The sequence below is a fragment of the Oncorhynchus nerka genome, linkage group LG28 (assembly GCF_034236695.1).
Source record: "Oncorhynchus nerka isolate Pitt River linkage group LG28, Oner_Uvic_2.0, whole genome shotgun sequence".
NCBI classification, from domain to species: domain Eukaryota; kingdom Metazoa; phylum Chordata; class Actinopteri; order Salmoniformes; family Salmonidae; genus Oncorhynchus; species Oncorhynchus nerka.
This window is the reverse complement of record NC_088423.1, coordinates 12,183,604-12,206,825: the sequence shown is the minus strand read 5'-3', so window position 1 is coordinate 12,206,825 and position 23,222 is coordinate 12,183,604. Positions and strand designations below refer to the sequence as shown.

The window sequence follows — 23,222 nt, the reverse complement described above, 5'->3', positions numbered from 1 at the left end:
TTAATCAACGGTCCTGGAATCATGGGGCACACACTCCAACACACTCCATAATAAAGACGGCACCACACTTCATAATTAAAAGGGCAACACACTCTATAATCTCAGTTATGGCAAATATCTCCATTTGCTTCGGAGGTTCTGTTGGAAAACAGACACACATTTTCACAGAATATCCTATTTTTAACTGTAGGACGAACGTTTTCCTGTCCATTGGACAAATAAGTATGTGATATACCACGTAGGCCAACATTTGATCCGTCTGTCTGTCAATCAGTCAAAAACAGTCTCACACACTGTCACAGACGACAGGCTCTTGCTTTTGATTAGTTTGTTGCCTGGATTGGCATATCTGCTCGATGCGCGCCTTTCTGCGCCGCGCTTCTCCGATTGCGCCCTGCTATAGGGCACGAGCTTGGGCACTGAGGTGCTGCCCATAGGCATAGAGGACTGCTGTGGCGACAGACTTAACAATGACGACAGTTTCTGTCTGTAGCTATTCCTGAATCGTTTTGCAGACCTGTGTAAATTACCCACGAAGCAATAACAGAGCGGGTTGAGAGCGGAGTTGGTTAGACCCAGCCATAGCGCGAAGGGTCTCCCCTGTAGAATCCACTCGTGATATACATGGTTCACATCATCCTCCTCTTTCTCTAAAGATGAAGTCATGTTAAAGTCTAACCATATGTCCACTACATACAGAGGCAACCAAGACAGGGTAAAAAGCACAACCAGCGACAGCACCATCTTGGCGATCCTTTTACGCACTTTCAGACGGGACAGTGATAGCGTAACGCCAAATGTATTCGAATCTTGCGTCCGTTTTTCGTCGTTGCCCCACAGCTTCCAGCCGGTCAGCACGCTGATGACCAGGTTAAACAACACAGGGAATCCATAGAGAGAGCAGAAGAGCAGAAAGCTATATCTCTGTTTCAGTTTGACTTGGTTCCAGCTCTCCACGCACACAGTGAGGGTGATGTCCAGCAGCGACAGAGTTTGGGTGGTATTCATGAAGAGGAGCGGTATGCACAGCCCCGACGACACGGTCCACACCACACAGATCATACACAGTATCCGCCGCCCGGTAAAAAAGGACCGGGCGTGTAGAGGGTTGTGCACGCTGTAGTAGCGGTTCAGACTGATCACGGCCAGGCTCAGGACGCTCGCAGACACCGACACAGCCTGAACGAACGGCACGGTGCGGCACAGAAACTCCCCGAACACCCAGGCGTTGTAGACCTGGTGTCCCAGGTTAACTGGCATGCACACACACACCACCATCATGTCACACACCGCCAGATTGACCAGCAGTCTGCGGGTCGCTGACACCCCCGCCAGACCGGTCCTCTTTCGGGTGAGGACCAGAAGAGCCATGATGTTCCCTCCGAGCCCGGTGAGGAAGGACAGGGAGTACATAACCACCAACACGATGGTACTCGGTTCGTGTCCCGAAAATAAGAACAATTGCGGGTAGGGTTTGGTATCCTCCGGTAAACTCCAGTTGTTGTGCTCATGTTGAGGTCCCCCAAGTGAAATATTCGTAGAAAATAAACGTCCAAAATCTGAGTAAAAATTCGTTAGATTCATCTCCCGCTTGTTCTTACATCGTTTGCGCTGTGTGGAGTGCCCAAATCAGACGCGCACACAGGTGAGACAGAGAGCTGAGCTGCGCGCAGCCCGTTTCCGTGGTGAGATGAGGATTTCACCAACACATCTTTGACGCCTTGTCGAAAGAGATCCTAATTATCTAATACCCATTGCGATTAACTGAAAAACAGGATACATTTCCCCCACTGAAGAAGTGCGGTCCTCCGCTGGAGCGAGCGCTGTAGATCACTCGGACCCAGGTCAATGGAATATTTATCCGTGTGACTACAGGAAGCAAGAGCTGCGCTATCCCCCGCACGCACTCAGCCCTGGCCGCATCTCATTCCAAAAGTTGTCGCGTCCTCTCTGTCTTGGTCCCCTCTCCTATATCGTACACAGGTATGGATAGATGACAGCTAACTCTTTTGACTGGATCCATTGACCTCACCTAAGATACTAATTCTGATCAGTGAAGGGAAAGTGAGTGGAAGAGGGCCGATGGGAGGTGGCAAGCTTTTGCAATGGAACGCTTCCAGAAATTAATAAAACCCGGATAGGATTGTGTGTCTCTCTCTCTCTCTCTCTCTCTCTCTCTCTCTCTCTCTCTCTCTCTCTCTCTCTCTCTCTCTCTCTCTGACCGATGCGTTGCGGGCTAATGTAGGCACCGGAAGTGACGCACATGCATCTTTTACACTGTAGCTTGGTGATGATGGTGCTGGAAAAATATTTTCACACTTCACATCATCATGGGTGTTGAGCTATAAGATTTGGATGATATACAAGAAGAGATAGGCTATAAGAATGCAATCAAACTGTAGTCTGTGCCATGGCAACCACTGAAATCTTAATGAAGTGTCTAGAGATTATGTTAGAGGGATGCTGTGCTACGCCATGCTTTCCTCATGCCTAAACTCTGGTCCGTCAATCACACACACCACCATCATGTCACACCACCAGATTGACCAGCAGTCTGTGGGTTGTCGACACCTCCGCCAGACCGGTCCTCTTTCGGGTGAGGACCAGTTGAGCCATGATGTTCCCTCCGGGCCCCATGAGGAAGGACAGGGAGTACGTAAATGTTTTAGGCCTACCCACACACCAGCAAGCCCACACAGGTGTGTAGAATCCACAACTGCTGTGCTTGACAAGGCTCACTTGGAGTGGCGCTCTTCACCAGTGGTGGTGCTGAAGTCGCAGTCAGTGCTTTTCTTGCACTGAGTTGCGGTGATTTTCCAAGGTCCTGAAATCGGATCTTCAGGCACCATTTGAAAGGCAGGCACACAATTAAAGTTACCTCAGGTTGAGTCTCCATTTTACCTTGGCCTTGTCCCATAGACGGGTTGCCTGACAACATCAGGAAAATGATGCGCAGGCATCAATGTTGCAGAATGCCTGTTGTTATGATCATATAAATAGAATGAATAGAAGCTCAGAAGCTCTAACCCTGTCAATTTGACTGGTAGAATCATGGTTATACTCGCAATGGATGCCTGGTATTGTGATGCAATCATTTCCAAGGTTATGTAGAAAGTTCATTCAAATGTTATTAACTGATGTGGCTCTTGCGATGGAATGTATTTTTTTTTAATGTCAGTTGAGTTAACTCAACAAATCACAGCACAGATTGAATGGTACACTTCCCGGTTTTACTTCCTGACATTGGTACACTCAAAATGGCTACCAGTCTACCCATAGATGCGGTAAAGAGGTCAATGGAACTCGACCCAAACAATGGAATTGCTATGGAAACTCATGGGGAAAGATCCCAAATCTCCTCATTCGCCCCCAGCAAAATTTGCCTACATTTAGGCTATTGTTTATATGTCTATTTCACGTTATGTTGTAAAAATCGTATAATAGTATAATGCTTCTATGGATGTCAACCCCAATACATGTTCATGTCATCTTCACCAATTAACAGTATTGCAGTTAAAAATGACTTTGATTAACACCACAATTTCCTGTATGCTAGCTATGCTACCAGATTTTACAAACAGGAATTAGCATTTAGAAGTCACTTTTTATAAACCTGTAAAGGAACAACTTCTAAAATGTTATGCAGCGAAACAGCCCAAAATATAAAAATTTGGACTTTAGTAACCACATTGTGGGCCTGTTACAATACATATTTTAGATCAAATCGGTTGTTAGATCAAATTGGTTGAATGTGCGCCAATCTGGTGTCCTTCTTCTGTCCCCCACGGTCTGCGTTAGACTGACATCTTTAATGCATATTTTATCATTGACCTGAAAGGGGCAAATCCAATACAACACATTACTGAGAACCACTCTCCATATTTTCAAGCATAGTGGTGGCTGCATCATGTTATGGTTATTTTTGTAATCGTTAAGGACTGGGGAGTTTTTCAAGATTAAAAATAAACGGAATGTAAACACAGGCAAACACAGGCAATGTCCTAGATGAAAAGCTGGTTCAGTCTGCATTCCACTAGACACTGTGAGATGAATTCACCTTTCAGCAGGACGATTACCTAAAACACAAGGCCAAATCTACACTGGAGTTGGTTACCAAAAAGACAGTGAATGTTCCTGAGTGGCCCATTTATAGTTTTGTTTAAAATTTTCATGAAAATCTATGTCAAAGAATGTTTGTCTCAAAATGATTAAGAACCAATTGAAAACAATAATGGGAAAATATGCACAATTCAGGTGCAGAAAGCTCTTAGAGACTTACCCAGAAAGACTCACATCTTTAATTACTGCCAAAGGTGGTGTTACAAAGAATTGACTCAAGGATATTTTAGTATTTTATTTTCAATAAATTAGCATAAATGTCTTAAAAATATGTTTTCACTTTGTCATTATGGGTTATTGTGTGCAGATGGGTGAGATAAAAAAAAATATATTTAATCCATTTTGAATTCAGGCTTTAATGCAACAAAATGTGGAATAAGTCAAGGGGTATGAATAATTTCTGAAGGCACTGTATATATACTGAGGCTACACCGGGACTAGGGGGTGCAATAGCCATGTCACAAATCTGCGTAGCCCCAGTTAAGCCTCCTCAAGCATTTTAGTATTTTTTTATATTTTTAAATAAAGAAATATGTAAAAGTTAATAACCAGACATTCTGTTCCCAATCCGATCCCTGGCTGTGTGCTCGTGCTGCCCGTGTACCCTATGATGTGTGTGTGTGTGTGTGTGTGTGGGGGGGGGGGGGGTCTGATGTGTGTGCTCGCGCGCATTAGGCTACGTAATGTGAGCTAAATTCTAGCTAGCTAGTCGCCCATCTTGCCCCGTTGCGATGGGGCTGTTTTCTGAGTGTGGGTAGAAAATAAAAATCCAGACCCAGACCCTGTCTCCGAGGGAGCAAAAGAAGAAGAGGGAGATAAGAAATATGAGTCAGAGAGAGAAACTCATGAGCCACGATGTGAGGGAGTACCAGAGCAGGTTGTCACTGCTAGCTGTTCCACAGCCACCGTTAGCTGCACTGTTAGCACAGCCACCACTCCCTCTGATTTAAGCCAGTCACCTATTGAAGAACCAAGGCGCCCTCTTCTTCAGTGTTATCCAGCCACAAAAGTTGGACAGCAGGATCGCTGTTTCAATCGTAGATGGTATGAGGATTACAAATGGCTGGAATATTCTATTTCAAAGGACTGTGCTTTCTGCTTTGCATGCCACCACTTTCAACATCCAGAAAACCATGGTGGAGAGAAGGTGGCATTTCCCCACGATGGCTACCAGAACTGGCAGAAGGAGAAAAGTTTGTTCAAGACGCACAACGCTAGTGTAGAGCATAAATATTCAATGACAGCGTGGAATGAGTGGACTATTCAGAAAGAATTTGGCTCAACAATATGCAATGCTCTAAGTGATAGACATTCGAAAATAGTCTGAGAGAACAGAGAGTATATGAGAACAGTTGTGGAGTCATTGCGTTACACTGAATACCAGGGACTTTCACAGAGTGGAGACAGAAGACGAACAGGGAAACTTCCTTGAACTTTTACAGGTCATAGGCAAATTCGACAAAACAGTTGCACAGAAAATCTCAGATTATCCTAGAAATGCTAAGTACACACTTTTAATTTTTAAATTTTTTATTTCACCTTTATTTAACCAGGTAGGCTAGTTGAGAACAAGTTCTCATTTGCAACTGCGACCTGGCCAAGATAAAGCATAGCAGTGTGAACAGACAACACAGAGTTACACATGGAGTAAACAATTAACAAGTCAATAATACAGTAGAAAAAAGGAGAGTCTATATACATTGTGTGCAAAAGGCATGAGGTGGTAGGCAAATAATTACAATTTTGCAGATTAACACTGGAGTGATAAATGATCAGATGGTCATGTACAGGTAGAGATATTGGTGTGCAAAAGAGCAGAAAATAAAATAAATAAAAACAGTATGGGGATGAGGTAGGTAAAAATGGGTGGGCTATTTACCGATAGACTATGTACAGCGGCAGCGATCGGTTAGCTGTTCAGATAGCAGATGTTTGAAGGTGGTGAGGGAGATAAAAGTCTCCAACTTCAGCGATTTTTGCAATTCGTTCCAGTCACAGGCAGCACAGAACTGGAACGAAAGGCGGCCAAATGAGGTGTTGGCTTTAGGGATGATCAGTGAGATACACCTGCTGGAGCGCGTGTTACGGGTGGGTGTTGCCATCGTGACCAGTGAACTGAGATAAGGCGGAGCTTTACCTAGCATGGACTTGTAGATGACCTGGAGCCAGTGGGTCTGGCGACGAATATGTAGCGAGGGCCAGCCGACTAGAGCATACAGGTCGCAGTGGTGGGTGGAATAAGGTGCTTTAGTGACAAAACAAATGGCACTGTGATAAACTGCATCCAGTTTGCTGAGTAGAGTGTTTGAAGCAATTTTGAAGATGACATCACCGAAGTCGAGGATCGGTAGGATAGTCAGTTTAACTAGAGTTTGGCGGCATGAGTGAAGGAGGCTTTGTTGCGGAATAGAAAGCCGACTCTTGATTTGATTTTCGATTGGAGATGTTTGATATGAGTCTGGAAGGAGAGTTTACAGTCTAGCCAGACACCTAGGTACTTATAGATGTCCACATATTCAAGGTCGGAACCATCCAGGGTGGTGATGCTGGTCAGGCGTGCGGGTGCAGGCAGCGAACGGTTGAAAAGCATGCATTTGGTTTTACTAGCGTTTAAGAGCAGTTGGAGGCCACGGAAGGAGTGTTGTATGGCATTGAAGCTCGTTTGGAGGTTAGATAGCACAGTGTCCAAGGACGGGCCGGAAGTATATAGAATGGTGTCGTCTGCGTAGAGGTGGATCAGGGAATCGCCCGCAGCAAGAGCAACATCATTGATATATACAGAGAAAAGAGTCGGCCCGAGAATTGAACCCTGTGGCACCCCCATAGAGACTGCCAGAGGACCGGACAGCATGCCCTCCGATTTGACACACTGAACTCTGTCTGCAAAGTAATTGGTGAACCAGGCAAGGCAGTCATCCAAAAAACCGAGGCTACTGAGTCTGCTGATAAGAATATGGTGATTGACAGAGTCGAAAGCCTTGGCAAGGTCGATGAAGACGGCTGCACAGTACTGTCTTTTATCGATGGCGGTTATGATATCGTTTAGTACCTTGAGCGTGGCTGAGGTGCACCCGTGACCGGCTCGGAAACCAGATTGCACAGCGGAGAAGGTACGGTGGGATTCGAGATGGTCAGTGACCTGTTTGTTGACTTGGCTTTCGAAGACCTTAGATAGGCAGGGCAGGATGGATATAGGTCTGTAACAGTTTGGGTCCAGGGTGTCTCCCCCTTTGAAGAGGGGGATGACTGCGGCAGCTTTCCAATCCTTGGGGATCTCAGACGATATGAAAGAGAGGTTGAACAGGCTGGTAATAGGGGTTGCGACAATGGCGGCGGATAGTTTCAGAAATAGAGGGTCCAGATTGTCAAGCCCAGCTGATTTGTACGGGTCCAGGTTTTGCAGCTCTTTCAGAACATCTGCTATCTGGATTTGGGTAAAGGAGAACCTGGAGAGGCTTGGGTGAGTAGCTGCGGGGGGGGCGGAGCTGTTGGCCGAGGTTGGAGTAGCCAGGCGGAAGGCATGGCCAGCCGTTGAGAAATGCTTGTTGAAGTTTTCGATAATCATGGGTTTATCGGTGGTGACCGTGTTACCTAGCCTCAGTGCAGTGGGCAGCTGGGAGGAGGTGCTCTTGTTCTCCATGGACTTCACAGTGTCCCAGAACATTTTGGAGTTGGAGCTACAGGATGCAAACTTCTGCCTGAAGAAGCTGGCCTTAGCTTTCCTGACTGACTGCGTGTATTGGTTCCTGACTTCCCTGAACAGTTGCATATCGCGGGGACTATTTGATGCTATTGCAGTCCGCGACAGGATGTTTTTGTGCTGGTCGAGGGCAGTCAGGTATGGAGTGAACCAAGGGCTATATCTGTTCTTAGTTCTGCATTTTTTGAACGGAGCATGCTTATCTAAAATGGTGAGGAAGTTACTTTTAAAGAATGACCAGGCATCCTCAACTGACGGGATGAGGTCAATGTCCTTCCAGGATACCCGGGCCAGGTCGATTAGAAAGGCCTGCTCACAGAAGTGTTTTAGGGAGCGTTTGACAGTGATGAGGGGTGGTCGTTTGACTGCGGCTCCGTAGTGGATACAGGCAATGAGGCAGTGATCGCTGAGATCCTGGTTGAAGACAGCGGAGGTGTATTTGGAGGGCCAGTTGGTCAGGATGACATCTATGAGGGTGCCCTTGTTTACAGATTTAGGGTTGTACCTGGTGGGTTCCTTGATGATTTGTGTGAGATTTTTTTAAAAAAAATTAATTTTTTTATTTCACCTTTATTTAACCAGGTAGGCAAGTTGAGAACAAGTTCTCATTTACAATTGCGACCTGGCCAAGATAAAGCAAAGCAGTTCGACACATACAACGACACAGAGTTACACATGGAGTAAAACAAACATACAGTCAATAATACAGTAAAAAAAAAAAAAAAAAAAAACAAGTCTATATACAATGTGAGCAAATTAGGTGAGAAGGGAGGTAAAGGCAAAAAAGGCCATGGTGGCAAAGTAAATACAATATAGCAAGTAAAACACTGGAATGGTAGTATTGCAATGGAAGAATGTGCAAAGTAGAAATAAAAATAATGGGGTGCAAAGGAGCAAAATAAATAAATTAATTAAATACAGTTGGGAAAGAGGTAGTTGTTTGGGCTAAATTATAGGTGGGCTATGTACAGGTGCAGTAATCTGTAAGATGCTCTGACAGTTGGTGCTTAAAGCTAGTGAGGGAGATAAGTGTTTCCAATTTAAGAGATTTTTGTAGTTCGTTCCAGTCATTGGCAGCAGAGAACTGGAAGGAGAGGCGGCCAAAGAAAGAATTGGTTTTGGGGGTGACTAGAGAGATATACCTGCTGGAGCGTGTGCTACAGGTGGGAGATGCTATGGTGACCAGCGAGCTGAGATAAGGGGGACTTTACCTAGCAGGGTCTTGTAGATGACATGGAGCCAGTGGGTTTGGCGACGAGTATGAAGCGAGGGCCAGCCAACGAGAGCGTACAGGTCGCAATGGTGGGTAGTATATGGGGCTTTGGTGACAAAACGGATAGCACTGTGATAGACTGCATCCAATTTGTTGAGTAGGGTATTGGAGGCTATTTTGTAAATGACATCGCCAAAGTCGAGGATTGGTAGGATGGTCAATTTTACAAGGGTATGTTTGGCAGCATGAGTGAAGGATGCTTTGTTGCGAAATAGGAAGCCAATTCTAGATTTAACTTTGGATTGGAGATGTTTGATATGGGTCTGGAAGGAGAGTTTACAGTCTAACCAGACACCTAAGTATTTGTAGTTGTCCACGTATTCTAAGTCAGAGCCGTCCAGAGTAGTGATGTTGGACAGGCGGGTAGGTGCAGGTAGCGATCGGTTGAAGAGCATGCATTTAGTTTTACTTGTATTTAAGAGCAATTGGAGGCCACGGAAGGAGAGTTGTATGGCATTGAAGCTTGCCTGGAGGGTTGTTAACACAGTGTCCAAAGAAGGGCCGGAAGTATACAGAATGGTGTCGTCTGCGTAGAGGTGGATCAGAGACTCACCAGCAGCAAGAGCGACCTCATTGATGTATACAGAGAAGAGAGTCGGTCCAAGAATTGAACCCTGTGGCACCCCCATTGAGACTGCCAGAGGTCCGGACAGCAGACCCTCCGATTTGACACACTGAACTCTATCAGAGAAGTTGTTGGTGAACCAGGCGAGGCAATCATTTGAGAAACCAAGGCTGTCGAGTCTGCCGATGAGGATGTGGTGGTTGACAGAGTCGAAAGCCTTGGCCAGATCAATGAATACGGCTGCACAGTAATGTTTCTTATCGATGGCGGTTAAGATATCGTTTAGGACCTTGAGCGTGGCTGAGGTGCACCCATGACCAGCTCTGAAACCAGATTGCATAGCAGAGAAGGTATGGTGAGATTCGAAATGGTCGGTAATCTGTTTGTTGACTTGGCTTTCGAAGACCTTAGAAAGGCATGGTAGGATAGATATAGGTCTGTAGCAGTTTGGGTCAAGAGTGTCCCCCCCTTTGAAGAGGGGGATGACCGCAGCTGCTTTCCAATCTTTGGGAATCTCAGATGACACGAAAGAGAGGTTGAACAGGCTAGTAATAGGGGTGGCAACAATTTCGGCAGATAATTTTAGAAAGAAAGGGTCCAGATTGTCTAGCCCGGCTGATTTGTAGGGGTCCAGATTTTTCAGCTCTTTCAGAACTTCAGCTGAATGGATTTGGGAGAAGGAGAAATGGGGAAGGCTTGGGCGAGTTGCTGTTGGGGGTGCAGTGCCTTTGACCGGGGTAGGAGTTGCCAGGTGGAAAGCATGGCCAGCCGTAGAAAAATGCTTATTGAAATTCTCAATTATGGTGGATTTATCAGTGGTGACAGTGTTTCCTATCTTCAGTGCAGTGGGCAGCTGGGAGGAGGTGTTCTTATTCTCCATGGACTTTACAGTGTCCCAGAACTTTTTAGAGTTAGTGTTGCAGGAAGCAAATTTCTGCTTGAAAAAGCTAGCCTTGGCTTTTCTAACTGCCTGTGTAGAACGGTTTCTAGCTTCCCTGAACAGCTGCATATCACGGGGGCTGTTCGATGCTAATGCAGAACGCCATAGGATGTTTTTGTGTTGGTTAAGGGCAGTCAGGTCTGGGGAGAACCAAGGGCTATATCTGTTCCTGGTTCTAATTTTCTTGAATGGGGCATGTTTATTTAAGATTGTTAGGAAGGCATTTTTAAAAAATATCCAGGCATCCTCTACTGACGGGATGAGATCAATATCCTTCCAGGACACCCCGGCCAGGTCGATTAGAAAGGCCTGCTCGCTGAAGAGTTTCAGGGAGCGTTTTACAGTGATGAGTGGAGGTCGTTTGACCGCTGACCCATTACGGATGCAGGCAATGAGGCAGTGATCGCTGAGATCTTGGTTGAAGACAGCAGAGGTGTATTTAGAGGGGAAGTTGGTTAGGATGATATCTATGAGGGTGCCCGTGTTTAACCTCTTCAGTCGACCCTCTACTTTTTTGAACATTTTGTTAAAAATCGCGCAACATTTCAGCGCCCTGCTACTCATGCCAGGAATATAGTACGTTCATATGGTTAGAATGTGTGTATAGGAAACCCTCGGACGTTTTTAAAACTGGTTAAATCACGACTGTGGCTATTACATAACGTGCGTTACATCGGAAAGCGCAGGAAAACCTGATCACAGAAAATGGAAATAAATATCCTTGCGCCACTACCGCAATTGTTAACAGTGAGCCGAATTAGATAAGACCGAGCATTCAACTCCCACAGCATCCCCATGTTGTCGAGTATCTTGTGAATTTAATCATCTTTGATTCTTGGTTGAACCGAAAGAGGGGCACCGCTTACCTCCGGTCTCCGCCCAGATCATTCCGGAAGAGCTCTCTCCTGAAATTTTTTCCAAGACGACAGCTAATGATATCTACATCGCCTACGGATGATTTTTATCGCTTATTAACGTTTACTAATACCTAAAGTAGCATTACAAACGTATTTCGAAGTGTTTTGTGAAAGTTTATCGTCTACTTTTTGAATTTTAAAAATGACGTTACGTTGTGAAATCGCTGTTTTTTTGTTTATCACACAGTCTACATATAACGATATCTTGGCTTTATATGGCCCGATTTAATCGAAATAAAGACCCAATAGTGTTTATGGGACATCTAGGAGTGCCAACAAAGAAGATGGTGAAAGGTAATGACTGTTTTCTATTTTATTGTGCGGTTTGTGTAACGCCGAAATGCTAATTATTTTGTTTACGTCCCCTGCTGTGCTTTTCTGTTGTAGTGTATTGGTGCATGCTATCAGATAATAGCTTCTCATGCTGTCGCCGAAAAGCATTTTAAAAATCTGACTTGTTGCCTGGATTCACAACGAGTGTAGCTTTAATTTGATACCCTGCATGTGTATTTTAATGAACTTTTGAGTTTTAACTAATACTATTAGCATTTCGCGTAGCACATTTGCATTTCCAGAGCTCTAGTTGGGACGCAAGCGTCCCAGGTAGAGGTAAGAGGTTAAGGCTTTGGGGGGGTTGAGGGCATCTAGCTTAGATTGTAGGACTGCCGGGGTGTTAAGCATATCCCAGTTTAGGTCACCTAACAGAACAAACTCTGAAGCTAGATGGGGGGCGATCAATTCACAAATGGTGTCCAGGGCACAGCTGGGAGCTGAGGGGGGTCGGTAGCAGGCGGCAACAGTGAGAGACTTATTTCTGGAGAGAGTAATTTTTTTAATTAGTAGTTCGAACTGTTTGGCTATGGACCTGGAAAGTATGACATTACTTTGCAGGCTATCTCTGCAGTAGACTGCAACTCCTCCCTCTTTGGCGGTTCTATCTTGACGGAAAATGTTATAGTTGGGTATGGAAATCTCTGAATTTTTGGTGGCCTTCCTGAGCCAGGATTCAGACACGGCAAGGACATCAGGGTTAGCAGAGTGTCACGAACCGGCTCAAAGCCCGTAACAAAGGGAGACAACGTGGAGATAAGGAGTAACAAAATATATATTTATTAACTAAAGCAACTAAGGAAAATATACAATGGTGTGTGTAATCAGTAATCAGTAGTGTAAGTGAGTGTTTTGCATGCATGAATGTGATAATGCAGGGTGTTGAAAGGTGCCAATGCAAACAAACAAAAAGTCACCAAGAACCACAACATAATCTACAAAGGTGTCTGCATGGAGAGAGTCTCCTCCATGAATGTGGAAGAGGTCTATTTATCCTGGGAGACACCTGGCCCAGGTGTTTCCCATGTAGCTGACGACTCTCCCAACTCCGCCCACCGGCATCCTAATAAGGAAACAAGAACAAAGACAGAATACGGCGGACAAGAGTGGGAGGGTCGTCACAAGAGTGTGCTAAAGCAGTGAGTAAAACAAACTTAGGGAGGAGGCTTCTGATGTTGACATGCATGAAACCAAGGCTTTTTCGATCACAGAAGTCAACAAATGAGGGTGCCTGGGGACATGCAGGGCCTGGGTTTACCTCCACATCACCCGCGGAACAGAGGAGGAGTAGTATGAGGGTGCGGCTAAAGGCTATCAAAACTGTCGCCTAGAGCGTTGGGGACAGAGAGTAAAAGGAGCAGATTTCTGGGCATGGTAGAATATATTCAGGGCATAATGCGCAGACAGGGGTATGGTGGGGTGCGGGTACAGCGGAGGTAAGCCCAGGCACTGGGTGATGATGAGAGAGATTGTATCTCTGGACATGCTGGTTGTAATGGGTGAGGTCACCGCATGTGTGGGAGGTGGGACAAAGGACGTATCCGGGGTATGAAGAGTGGAACTAGGGGCTCCATTGTAAACTAAAACAATGATAACTAACCTGAACAACAGTATACAAGGCATATTGACATTTGAGAGAGACATACAGCGAGGCATATAGTAATCACAGGTGTTGAATTGGGAGAGCTAGCTAAACAGTAGGTGAGACAACAACAGCTAATCAGCTAGCACAACAACAGCAGGTAAAATGGCGTTGACTAGGCAGGGAGGGTCGGATTAACTACACACAGAGCCTGAGTGCGGCTGGGGCCGACAGATAAAACATAAACAAGCAGAATGGAGTCATGATATACAGAATTAAATAATAGACATTATGGCAAATATGATTATGGATCAGATGAGTGGTGAATTACAAAAGGCCGAACTATTTGCATTGATGGTAGATGGGAGTAAGGACCTCAGTAAAACGGAACAAGTGTCTGTGGGGGTGCGTTAACGTAAAAAATTATGAAGTTGTGGGGGAATTTCTTCATTTCACTCCAGCTGACGGATCAGATTATGAGTCCCCTTTCACTACGATCAAAGAGACTCTTAGTAAATGTAACATTGATCACACGGCCTGTATTGCTAAGTGTTATGACGGCGCGGCTGTCATGTCCAGTGTTCGCAACGAGGTCCAGGAGAAATTCAGAGAAGAGGCCCCTCAGGCAATCTACATTCATTGCCACGCACACCGTCTTAATCTTGTTTTGGTGGACTGTGTCAGAAACATGAAGCCAGCGGGGGATTTTTTTGTTATTGTGCAAGACATGTACAAGGTTTTCTCAGGCTCATTTGTCCATGCCCATTTCAAAGGCTAGGGGGCAGTATCCTGAATTTCCGGATGACTGATGTGCCCAAAGTAAATTGCCTGTTACTCAGGCCCAGAAGCTAGGATATGCATATAATTGGTAGAAGTGGATAGAAAACACTCTGAAGTTTCTAAAACTGCTAAAGGAATGTCTGTGAGTATAACAAAACTGATATGACAGGCAAAAACCAGAGGAAAATCCATCCAGAAATGTGTCTTTTTTGAGGTCACAGGCCTTTTCAATGCTAGCCTATGGGATATACAAAAAAATAGGACCCACATTGCAATTCCTATGGCTTCCACTAGATGTCAACAGTCTTTAGAAAGGGTTTCAGGCTTGTTTCTTGAAAAACAACAAGTAGTTGTAGTTTATCCAAGGTGTTCTCATCAGGACAGGTATACTTTTGGCGCGTGTGAACGAGGGTACGTTCTTCTTATTTTCCTTTTCTATTGAACACCCTTCTTTCCGTCTGAAATATTATCGTTTATTTACATATTAGGGTACCTGAGTATTGATTAGAAACATTGTTTGACTTGTTTGGATGAAGTTTACCGGTAGCTTTTTGGATTCCTTTGTTTGCATGTTGAAGGAGTGGATTACTTAAATCAATGGCACCAACTAAACTGACTTTTTGGATATAAAGAAGGACTTTATCGAACAAAACAAACCTTCATTGTGTAGCTGGGACAGTTGGGATTGGAAAGAGAGGAAGATCTTCAAAGGTAAGTGATTTATTGTATTGCTATTTGTGATTTTTGTGAAGCCGGTGCTGGTTGGAAAAGTATTTTGATGTGGGGCGCTGTCCTCGGATAATTGCATGGTATGCTTTCGCTGTAAAGCCTTTTTGAAATGTGACAACACGGTTGGATTAACAAGAAGTTAAGCTTTTAAAACTAGTTAGGGATAGGCGGGACGCAAATGTCTCAACTGGCCAATTGCCAAGGAAAATGCAGAGCGCCAGATTCAAATAAAATACTATAAAATTCAAACTTTCATTAAATCACACATGTAAGATACTCAATTAAAGCTACACTCGTTGTGAATCCAGCCAACATGTCAGATTTTAAAAATGCTTTTCGGCGAAAGCATAAGAAGCTATTATCTGATAGCCTGCACCATCTGTACCAGCAGTAAACAAAGGAGTTAGCATATTTCAACCCTGCAGGCGCTACACAAAACGCAGAAATAAAATATAAAACATGCATTACCTTTGACGAGCTTCTTTTGTTGGCACTCCAATATGTCCCATAAACATCACAATTGGTCCTTTTGTTCGATTCATTCCGTCTATATATATCCAAAATGTCCATTTATAAAGCGCGTTTGATCCAGAAAAAAACTGCTTACAAAAAAACGCAACGTCACTACAAAATATTTCAAAAGTTGCCTATAAACTTTGCCAAAATATTTCAAACTACTTTATTAATCCAACTTTAGGCATCTTAAACGTTAATAATCGATCAAATTGTAGACGGGGCAATCTGTGTTTAATACAGGAATGAAAACAAATCAGCGCCACTTTTCACGTCTTGCGCAACTCACAAAAGTGTACCCAGTTCCTAGTTGGCCTACTTCTTCATTGCACAAAGGAATAACCTCAACCAAATTCCAAAGACTGGTGACATCCAGTGGAAGCGGTAGGAACTAAAGACAGGTTCCTAAGAAATATCCCTTGGCAATAACAAGTCGGGGAACAGAGAGAGGCAAAAAAACAGTTAGTCCTCTGGGTTTTGCCTGCTACATAAGTTCTGTTATACTCAGACATGATTCAAACAGTTTTAGAAACTTCAGAGTGTTTTCTATCCAAATCTATGAATAATATGCAAATCTTATATTCTTGGCATGAGTAGCAGGAAGTTTAAATAGGGCACGCTATTTATCCAAAAGTGAAAATTCTGTCCCCTAGCCCCAAGAGGTTTTAAATGATGTAAGACATTGCAACCTTAAATGACATTAAGTCTCTCTCTGGATGAATTCCAAACATCCTCATTCTACCCTGTCATTGACCGACTGGCGAATGAAATGACCCAACGCTTTTCCACAGAAGCAGGTGCAGTTCTCATGGGAACGTCAGCCCTCAACCCCAAGCATGACACATTCCTTGAAAAGAACAGCCTTGTGCCCATGGCACAGCACTATGGAATCAGAGAGGACAATCTGCTGGCTGAGGTGCACCAAGTGCGCCGGCTCTTGTAAAGAAAAAAGAACAGGGCGAAATAGTTAGCAGCACACTGGAGTTCCCGTCCATGCTTAAACCTTACAAAGACTTCTTCGTGGATATCTATAATCTTTTACGCATATCTGTCACACTGCCAGTAACCGCAGTGTCATGTGAGCACAGTTTTTCCTGCATGCGGTGTGTAAAAACCTACCTGAGAAACAGAATGGCAAACCCTCAACTCAGCAACCTTGCCTGCCTGTCCATACACATAGAAAGAACCAAGGCCCTGGATGTCCAGAAGATTATACACTCATTTGCACTGAACCACAACAACAGACGCATCGTCCTTCTATTAAACAACACTTGGTGAGTAACTGAAAGGCCTTTTATTTATTGACAGAGCGCCTGTCTGGTGGTGGGAACATGATTCAATCTGATCTGGATCTGGATGGAACAAGAAGACACATGCATATTGTCGACCAGTCGGCCTATAAATATTACTGCAATAGGAATATAATCGCTAGGATTGTGATGATAGACGGCTTGTTTTACACCATGTGTGCACAGTCGACAGGCATAGGGTAAATGCACTTCTTGTTGTAGCTGCACTGTAGATATTATTAATTTGATTTCTGATGTTGTGATAGCCATTTCATCCAGGACATTATTACCAATGTTGTTTGATTATGCATATGGAATAAATGCACTTGTTTTTGTCACATTTTGGATGTATTGTGTTGTTATTGCTGAAAGACTTCCCATGCTGTCTGGTGCAGAAGTCTTTCAACTTTGCACATGAAAGATGTTTTTGTCACTGCCTTGTGGTCACTTGTATTAGGCTTATAGCTATTTTGTTGAATATTCTTTGGCCAAATTCAATTAAGAACTACATTCTATTGAATGTGCTGTATATCTGCTTTCATTGAAAAAACAAGAACTTCCTTATAACGTATAAGTCATGAAAATTGACTATTTTCTTAGCACCCCCAGCACCGGGAGAGAAAAAATCCTGGCGCCGTGCCTGCTCTCAAAATTTGTGCATAAATTTGTTTACATCCCTGTTAGTTAGAATTTCTCCTTTGCCAAGATAATCCATCCACCTAACAGGTGGGGCATATCAAGAAGCTGATTAAACAGCATGATCATTACACAGGTGCACCTTGTGCTGGGGACAATTAAAGGCTACTTTAAAATGTGCCGTTTTGTCTTACAACAAAATGCCACAGATGTCTCAAGTTTTAAGGGAGCATGCAATTGAGATGCTGACTGCAGGAATGCCCACCATAGCTGTTGCCAGAGAATGTAATATTAATTTCTCTACCATAAGACGTTGTTTTAGAGAATTTTGCAGTACATCCAACCAGCCTCACAACCGCAGACCATGTGTATGGTGTTATGTAGGTGAGCGGTTTGTTGATGTCAACATTGTGAACAGAGTGCCCCATGGTGGTGGTGGGGTTAGGGTATGGGCAGGCATAAGCTATGGACAATGAACACATTGCATTTTATCGATGGCAATTTTAATGCACAGAGATACCGTGACAAGATCCTGAGGTCCATTGTGGTACCATTCATCCACCGTCATCACCACGTTTCAGCATGATAATTCACTGCCACATGTCGCAAGGATCTGTACACAATTCCTGGAATTTCAAAATGTTCCAGTTCTTCCATGGCCTACATACTCACCAGTCATGCCACCACCCATTGAGCATGTTTGGAATGCTCTGGTACGACAGCGTGTTCCAGTTCACGCCAATATCCAGCAACTTCGCACAGCCATTGAAGAGGAGTGGGACAACATTCCACAGGCCACAATCAACAGCCTGATCAACTCTATGTGAAGGAGATGTGTTACACTGTATGAGGCAAATGGTGGTCACACCAGATACGGACTGGTTTTCTGATCCACGCCCTAATTTTTTTCAAAAGGTATCTGTGACCAACATATGCTTATCCATATTCCCAGTAATGTACATTTATGTATTTCAATTGAGTGATTTCCTTATATGAATTGTAACTCAGTAAAATCTTTAAAATTTTAGCATGTTGCGTTTATATTTTTGCTCAGTATAGTTAGTCTACAACATTTGGACTACAGGCTTATCAGTTTTGGATCATCTAGTTATTATACAAATAAAAATCATCCTACAAATGTTTACATTTTTAAAATTATGATAGCATGATCTCCCGTTGCAACCGTTACATTCTAAACACACACCAAAACCAGAAATGGTGGCGAGTGGCGTGTAACAGGACGACAATGAAGAACAAATCTAGGTCTTATATTGTTTTCCTGTCTCTTATGCATGACTGGCATTTCTCTAGTACAATTATGCAGCTTTTTTTTGATAAAGCATGAAATTGGACAGTGTCAGCCACCACTATGTTGTTAGGAATATCAGCTCTCTGGGTCATCTGGTTATAGTGTCACGTGTGCTCCCTCTCTGGCCTCTAGGTCACCAGGCTGCTCATTATGGCGCACACCTGTCACCATCGTTACGCGCACCTGCACATCATCACTCACCATCACCTCCCTGATTACCTTCCCTATATATATATCACTCCCTTTGGTTCCTTCCCCAGGCGTTATTGTTTCTGTTCTAGAGTTTAGTCTGTGTGTTGTTCGTGGTTCTTGTTTTATGTTGCATTTATTTATTAAAACACTCACTCCCTGAACGTGCTTCCCGACTCTCAGCACACATCGCCACAGAATAACGCATCAGCGAGTGGGTATTTTGTATCAGGTGGCATGACGTCGGGTCCGGAAGCCGCTACAGTCCTTCGTGCCTCAGCCAGATCGCCAGGCTCCCCTGCCTCTGCCAGCTCGTAAGTCTCTCATGCCTCAGCCAGATCGCCAGGCTCCCCTGCCTCAGCCGTCTGTCAGGTTCCCACATCCCAGCCGGCGACAGGTTCCCGCGCATCAGCAGGGGTGACCGGTCCGCTCCTGATCCCCGGGATCATGCTATGGGTTGGCGTCCTGGACCCGAGCATGTCCGGGGAAGGGGTACTGTCATGTTTGCTCTCTCTCCTACACTCTAGGTCGCCATGCTCCTGCGTCTCAGCCGGATTGACAGGTTTCCTGCGCCTCTGCAGAGGTGACCGGTCCGCTCCTGATCCCCGGGATCGTCTTTTGGTCAGCGTTCTGCGGCCGGAGCCTCGCGTTGGGGAGGGGGTACTGTCACGTGTGCTCCCTCTCCGGCCTCTAGTTCACCATGCTGATGCTGTCCCCTACGACACACCTCCACCTGGACATCAAGGGGGGCCCGGCGTATGCTGTCAGAACCCTACTGGACTACCCACTTGTGGGGGTCAGGTACAGTATCCGGTGTACTGGGAGGGGTATGGCCCAGAGGAGCGGTGTTGTGTTCCGGTGGAGGACATTCTGGACCCCAACATCATCCCTGATTTCCACCTTCGCCACCCGGACCGACCCGCTCGTCGTCCTCGGGGTTGTCTCACTGGTCGGCGTCGTCCAGGGCCGCATGTCAGAGGGGGGTTACTGTCACGTCTGCTCCTGCTCCTTCCCTTCGGCCTATGACGTCGCCAGAGTACTACCCACTGGTCCTGGAATTCGTCGTTACGCACACCTGGCACTCATCATTATGCGCACCTGTTAATCATTATGATTCACACCTGGACTCCATTACCTTCATCTCCTCCCCTTTATATGTCAGTCTCCCATGTTTACTCACCAGTTGGTATTGTTCTTGTGTATCGGCATTCTGCCTTATGTTGGTGTCGTGTTTTTGGTTTTGTTGTTTTATTGAAACATTTTCCCTGCACCTGCTTCCCGACTCACCGCCCCATCATTACATATAGCTAGGTTCATTTCCATCTGTGCTGCTTGTTTAAATGAGAGGTGTCTGATTGGAGCTTATCAAGGCTGATCCCACTGTGATTCCTGGTTAATGGAGACGGTGGGGGTCAGTGTGTGTGGCTTAGGGGGTGCGTGTGTGTGTTTGAGTCTGTGTTTGCCTAGGCGTGCATCGGTATGTGTGTTTGTGCATTGTGGTGTGTGTGTGGATAATGTAAGATGCCTACCAGACATTAACTGTATAACCTTCCTCTTCAGACCATTGTTTGTTTAGAAATGGTTGCAGTGAGAGACACAATTACACAGTGAGTCATTACCTGTCTCTACACCACCCGCCCCCTTCCCCCCTACTCTTATTATGCATTTTAACCCCGCTGTCTGCATGCGATGTGAGAGGGGGAAGTTATTATGCATTTTAACCCCGCTGGCTGCATGCGATGTGAGAGGGGGAAGTTATAATGTATTTTAACCCCACTGTCTGCAGGCGATGTGAGAGGGGGAAGTTATAATGTATTTTAACCCCACTGTCTGCATGCGATGTGAGAGGGGGAAGTTATTATGCATTTTAACCCCGCTGTCTGCATGCGATGTGAGAGGGGGAAGTTATAATGCATTTTAACCCCGCTGTCTGCATGCGATGTGAGAGGGGGAAGTTATAATGCATTTTAACCCCGCTGTCTGCATGCGATGTGAGAGGGGGAAGTTATTATGCATTTTAACCCCGCTGTCTGCAGGCGATGTGAGAGGGGGAAGTTATTATGCATTTTAACCCCGCTGTCTGCAGGCGATGTGAGAGGGGGAAGTTATAATGCATTTTAACCCCGCTGTCTGCATGCGATGTGAGAGGGGAAGTTATTATGCATTTTAACCCCGCTGTCTGCAGGCGATGTGAGAGGGGGAAGTTATTATGCATTTTAACCCCGCTGTCTGCAGGCGATGTGAGAGGGGGAAGTTATTATTATTAATTTTAACCCCACTGTCTGCATGCGATGTGAGAGGGGGAAGTTATTATGCATTTTAACCCCACTGTCTGCATGCGATGTGAGAGGGGGAAGTTATTATGCATTTTAACCCCACTGTCTGCATGCGATGTGAGAGGGGGAAGTTATTATGCATTTTAACCCCGCTGTCTGCAGGCGATGTGAGAGGGGGAAGTTATTATGCATTTTAACCCCGCTGTCTGCAGGCGATGTGAGAGGGGAAGTTATTATGCATTTTAACCCCGCTGTCTGCAGGCGATGTGAGAGGGGGAAGTTATTATGCATTTTAACCCCGCTGTCTGCAGGCGATGTGAGAGGGGGAAGTTATTATTATTAATTTTAACCCCACTGTCTGCATGCGATGTGAGTGGGGGAAGTTATTATGCATTTTAACCCCACTGTCTGCATGCAATGTGAGAGGGGGAAGTTATTATGCATTTTAACCCCACTGTCTGCATGCGATGTGAGAGGGGGAAGTTATTATGCATTTTAACCCCACTGTCTGCATGCGATGTGAGAGGGGGAAGTTATTATGCATTTTAACCCCGCTGTCTGCAGGGAAGTTATTATGCATTTTGCTGTCTGCAGGAGAGGGGAAGTTATTATGCATTTTAACCCCGCTGTCTGCAGGCGATGTGAGAGGGGAAGTTATTATGCATTTTAACCCCACTGTCTGCATGCGATGTGAGAGGGGGAAGTTATTATGCATTTTAACCCCGCTGTCTGCAGGCGATGTGAGAGGGGAAGTTATTATGCATTTTAACCCCGCTGTCTGCAGGCATTTTAACCCCACTGTCTGCAGGCGATGTGGGGAAGTTATTATGCATTTTAACCCCACTGTCTGCATGCGATGTGAGAGGGGAAGTTATTATGCATTTTAACCCCACTGTCTGCAGGCGATGTGAGAGGGGGAAGTTATTATTATGCATTTTAACCCCACTGTCTGCAGGCGATGTGAGAGGGGAAGTTATTATGCATTTTAACCCCACTGTCTGCAGGCGATGTGAGAGGGGAAGTTATTATGCATTTTAACCCCGCTGTCTGCACTGCTGATGTGAGAGGGGAAGTTATTATGCATTTTAACCCCGCTGTCTGCAGGCGATGTGAGAGGGGGAAGTTATTATGCATTTTAACCCCGCTGTCTGCAGGCGATGTGAGAGGGGGAAGCATTTTATGCATTTTAACCCCGCTGTCTGCAGGCGACTGTGAGAGGGGAAGTTATTATGCATTTTAACCCCGCTGTCTGCAGGCGATGTGAGAGGGGGAAGTTATTATGCATTTTAACCCCACTGTCTGCAGAGGGGAAGCGATGTGAGAGGGGAAGTTATTATGCATTTTAACCCCGCTGTCTGCATGCGATGTGAGAGGGGAAGTTATTATGCATTTTAACCCCGCTGTCTGCAGGCGATGTGAGAGGGGGAAGTTATTATTATTCATTTTAACCCCACTGTCTGCATGCGATGTGAGAGGGGAAGTTATTATGCATTTTAACCCCACTGTCTGCATGCGATGTGAGAGGGGAAGTTATTATGCATTTTAACCCCACTGTCTGCAGGCGATGTGAGAGGGGAAGTTATTATGCATTTTTTTATTATGCATTTTAACCCGCTGTCTGCATGCGATGTGAGAGGGGGAAGTTATTATGCATTTTAACCCCGCTGTCTGCATGCGATGTGAGAGGGGAAGTTATTATGCATTTTAACCCCGCTGTCTGCAGGCGATGTGAGAGGGGAAGTTATTATGCATTTTAACCCCGCTGTCTGCAGGCGATGTGAGAGGGGAAGTTATTATGCATTTTAACCCCACTGTCTGCATGCAGGATTATTATGCATTTTAACCCCGCTGTCTGCAGGCGATGTGAGGGGAAGTTATTATGCATTTTAACCCCGCTGTCTGCAGGCGATGTGAGAGGGGAAGTTATTATGCATTTTAACCCCGCTGTCTGCAGGCGATGTGAGAGGGGAAGAGCATTTTTAACCCCACTGGCATGCGATGTTAGTTATTATGCATTTTAACCCCGCTGTCTGCAGGCGATGTGAGAGGGGGAAGTTATTATGCATTTTAACCCC

General features: G+C 45.1%; 1 protein-coding gene across 1 annotated transcript; it reads right to left on the bottom strand.

The window, feature by feature from the left end:
- Positions 1-270: 270 nt before the first annotated feature.
- On the bottom strand, positions 271-1,584 carry LOC115123395 (gastrin/cholecystokinin type B receptor). Its single transcript, XM_029652732.2, has one exon. It carries the CDS (start codon positions 1,582-1,584, stop codon positions 271-273), a length of 1,314 nt encoding a protein of 437 aa, XP_029508592.2.
- Positions 1,585-23,222: the final 21,638 nt, after the last annotated feature.

What these genes read in the sequence shown, in the direction of transcription:
- LOC115123395 (XM_029652732.2), bottom strand. Translation starts at nt 1,584, where the DNA reads ATGAATCTAACGAATTTTTACTCAGATTTTGGACGTTTATTTTCTACG.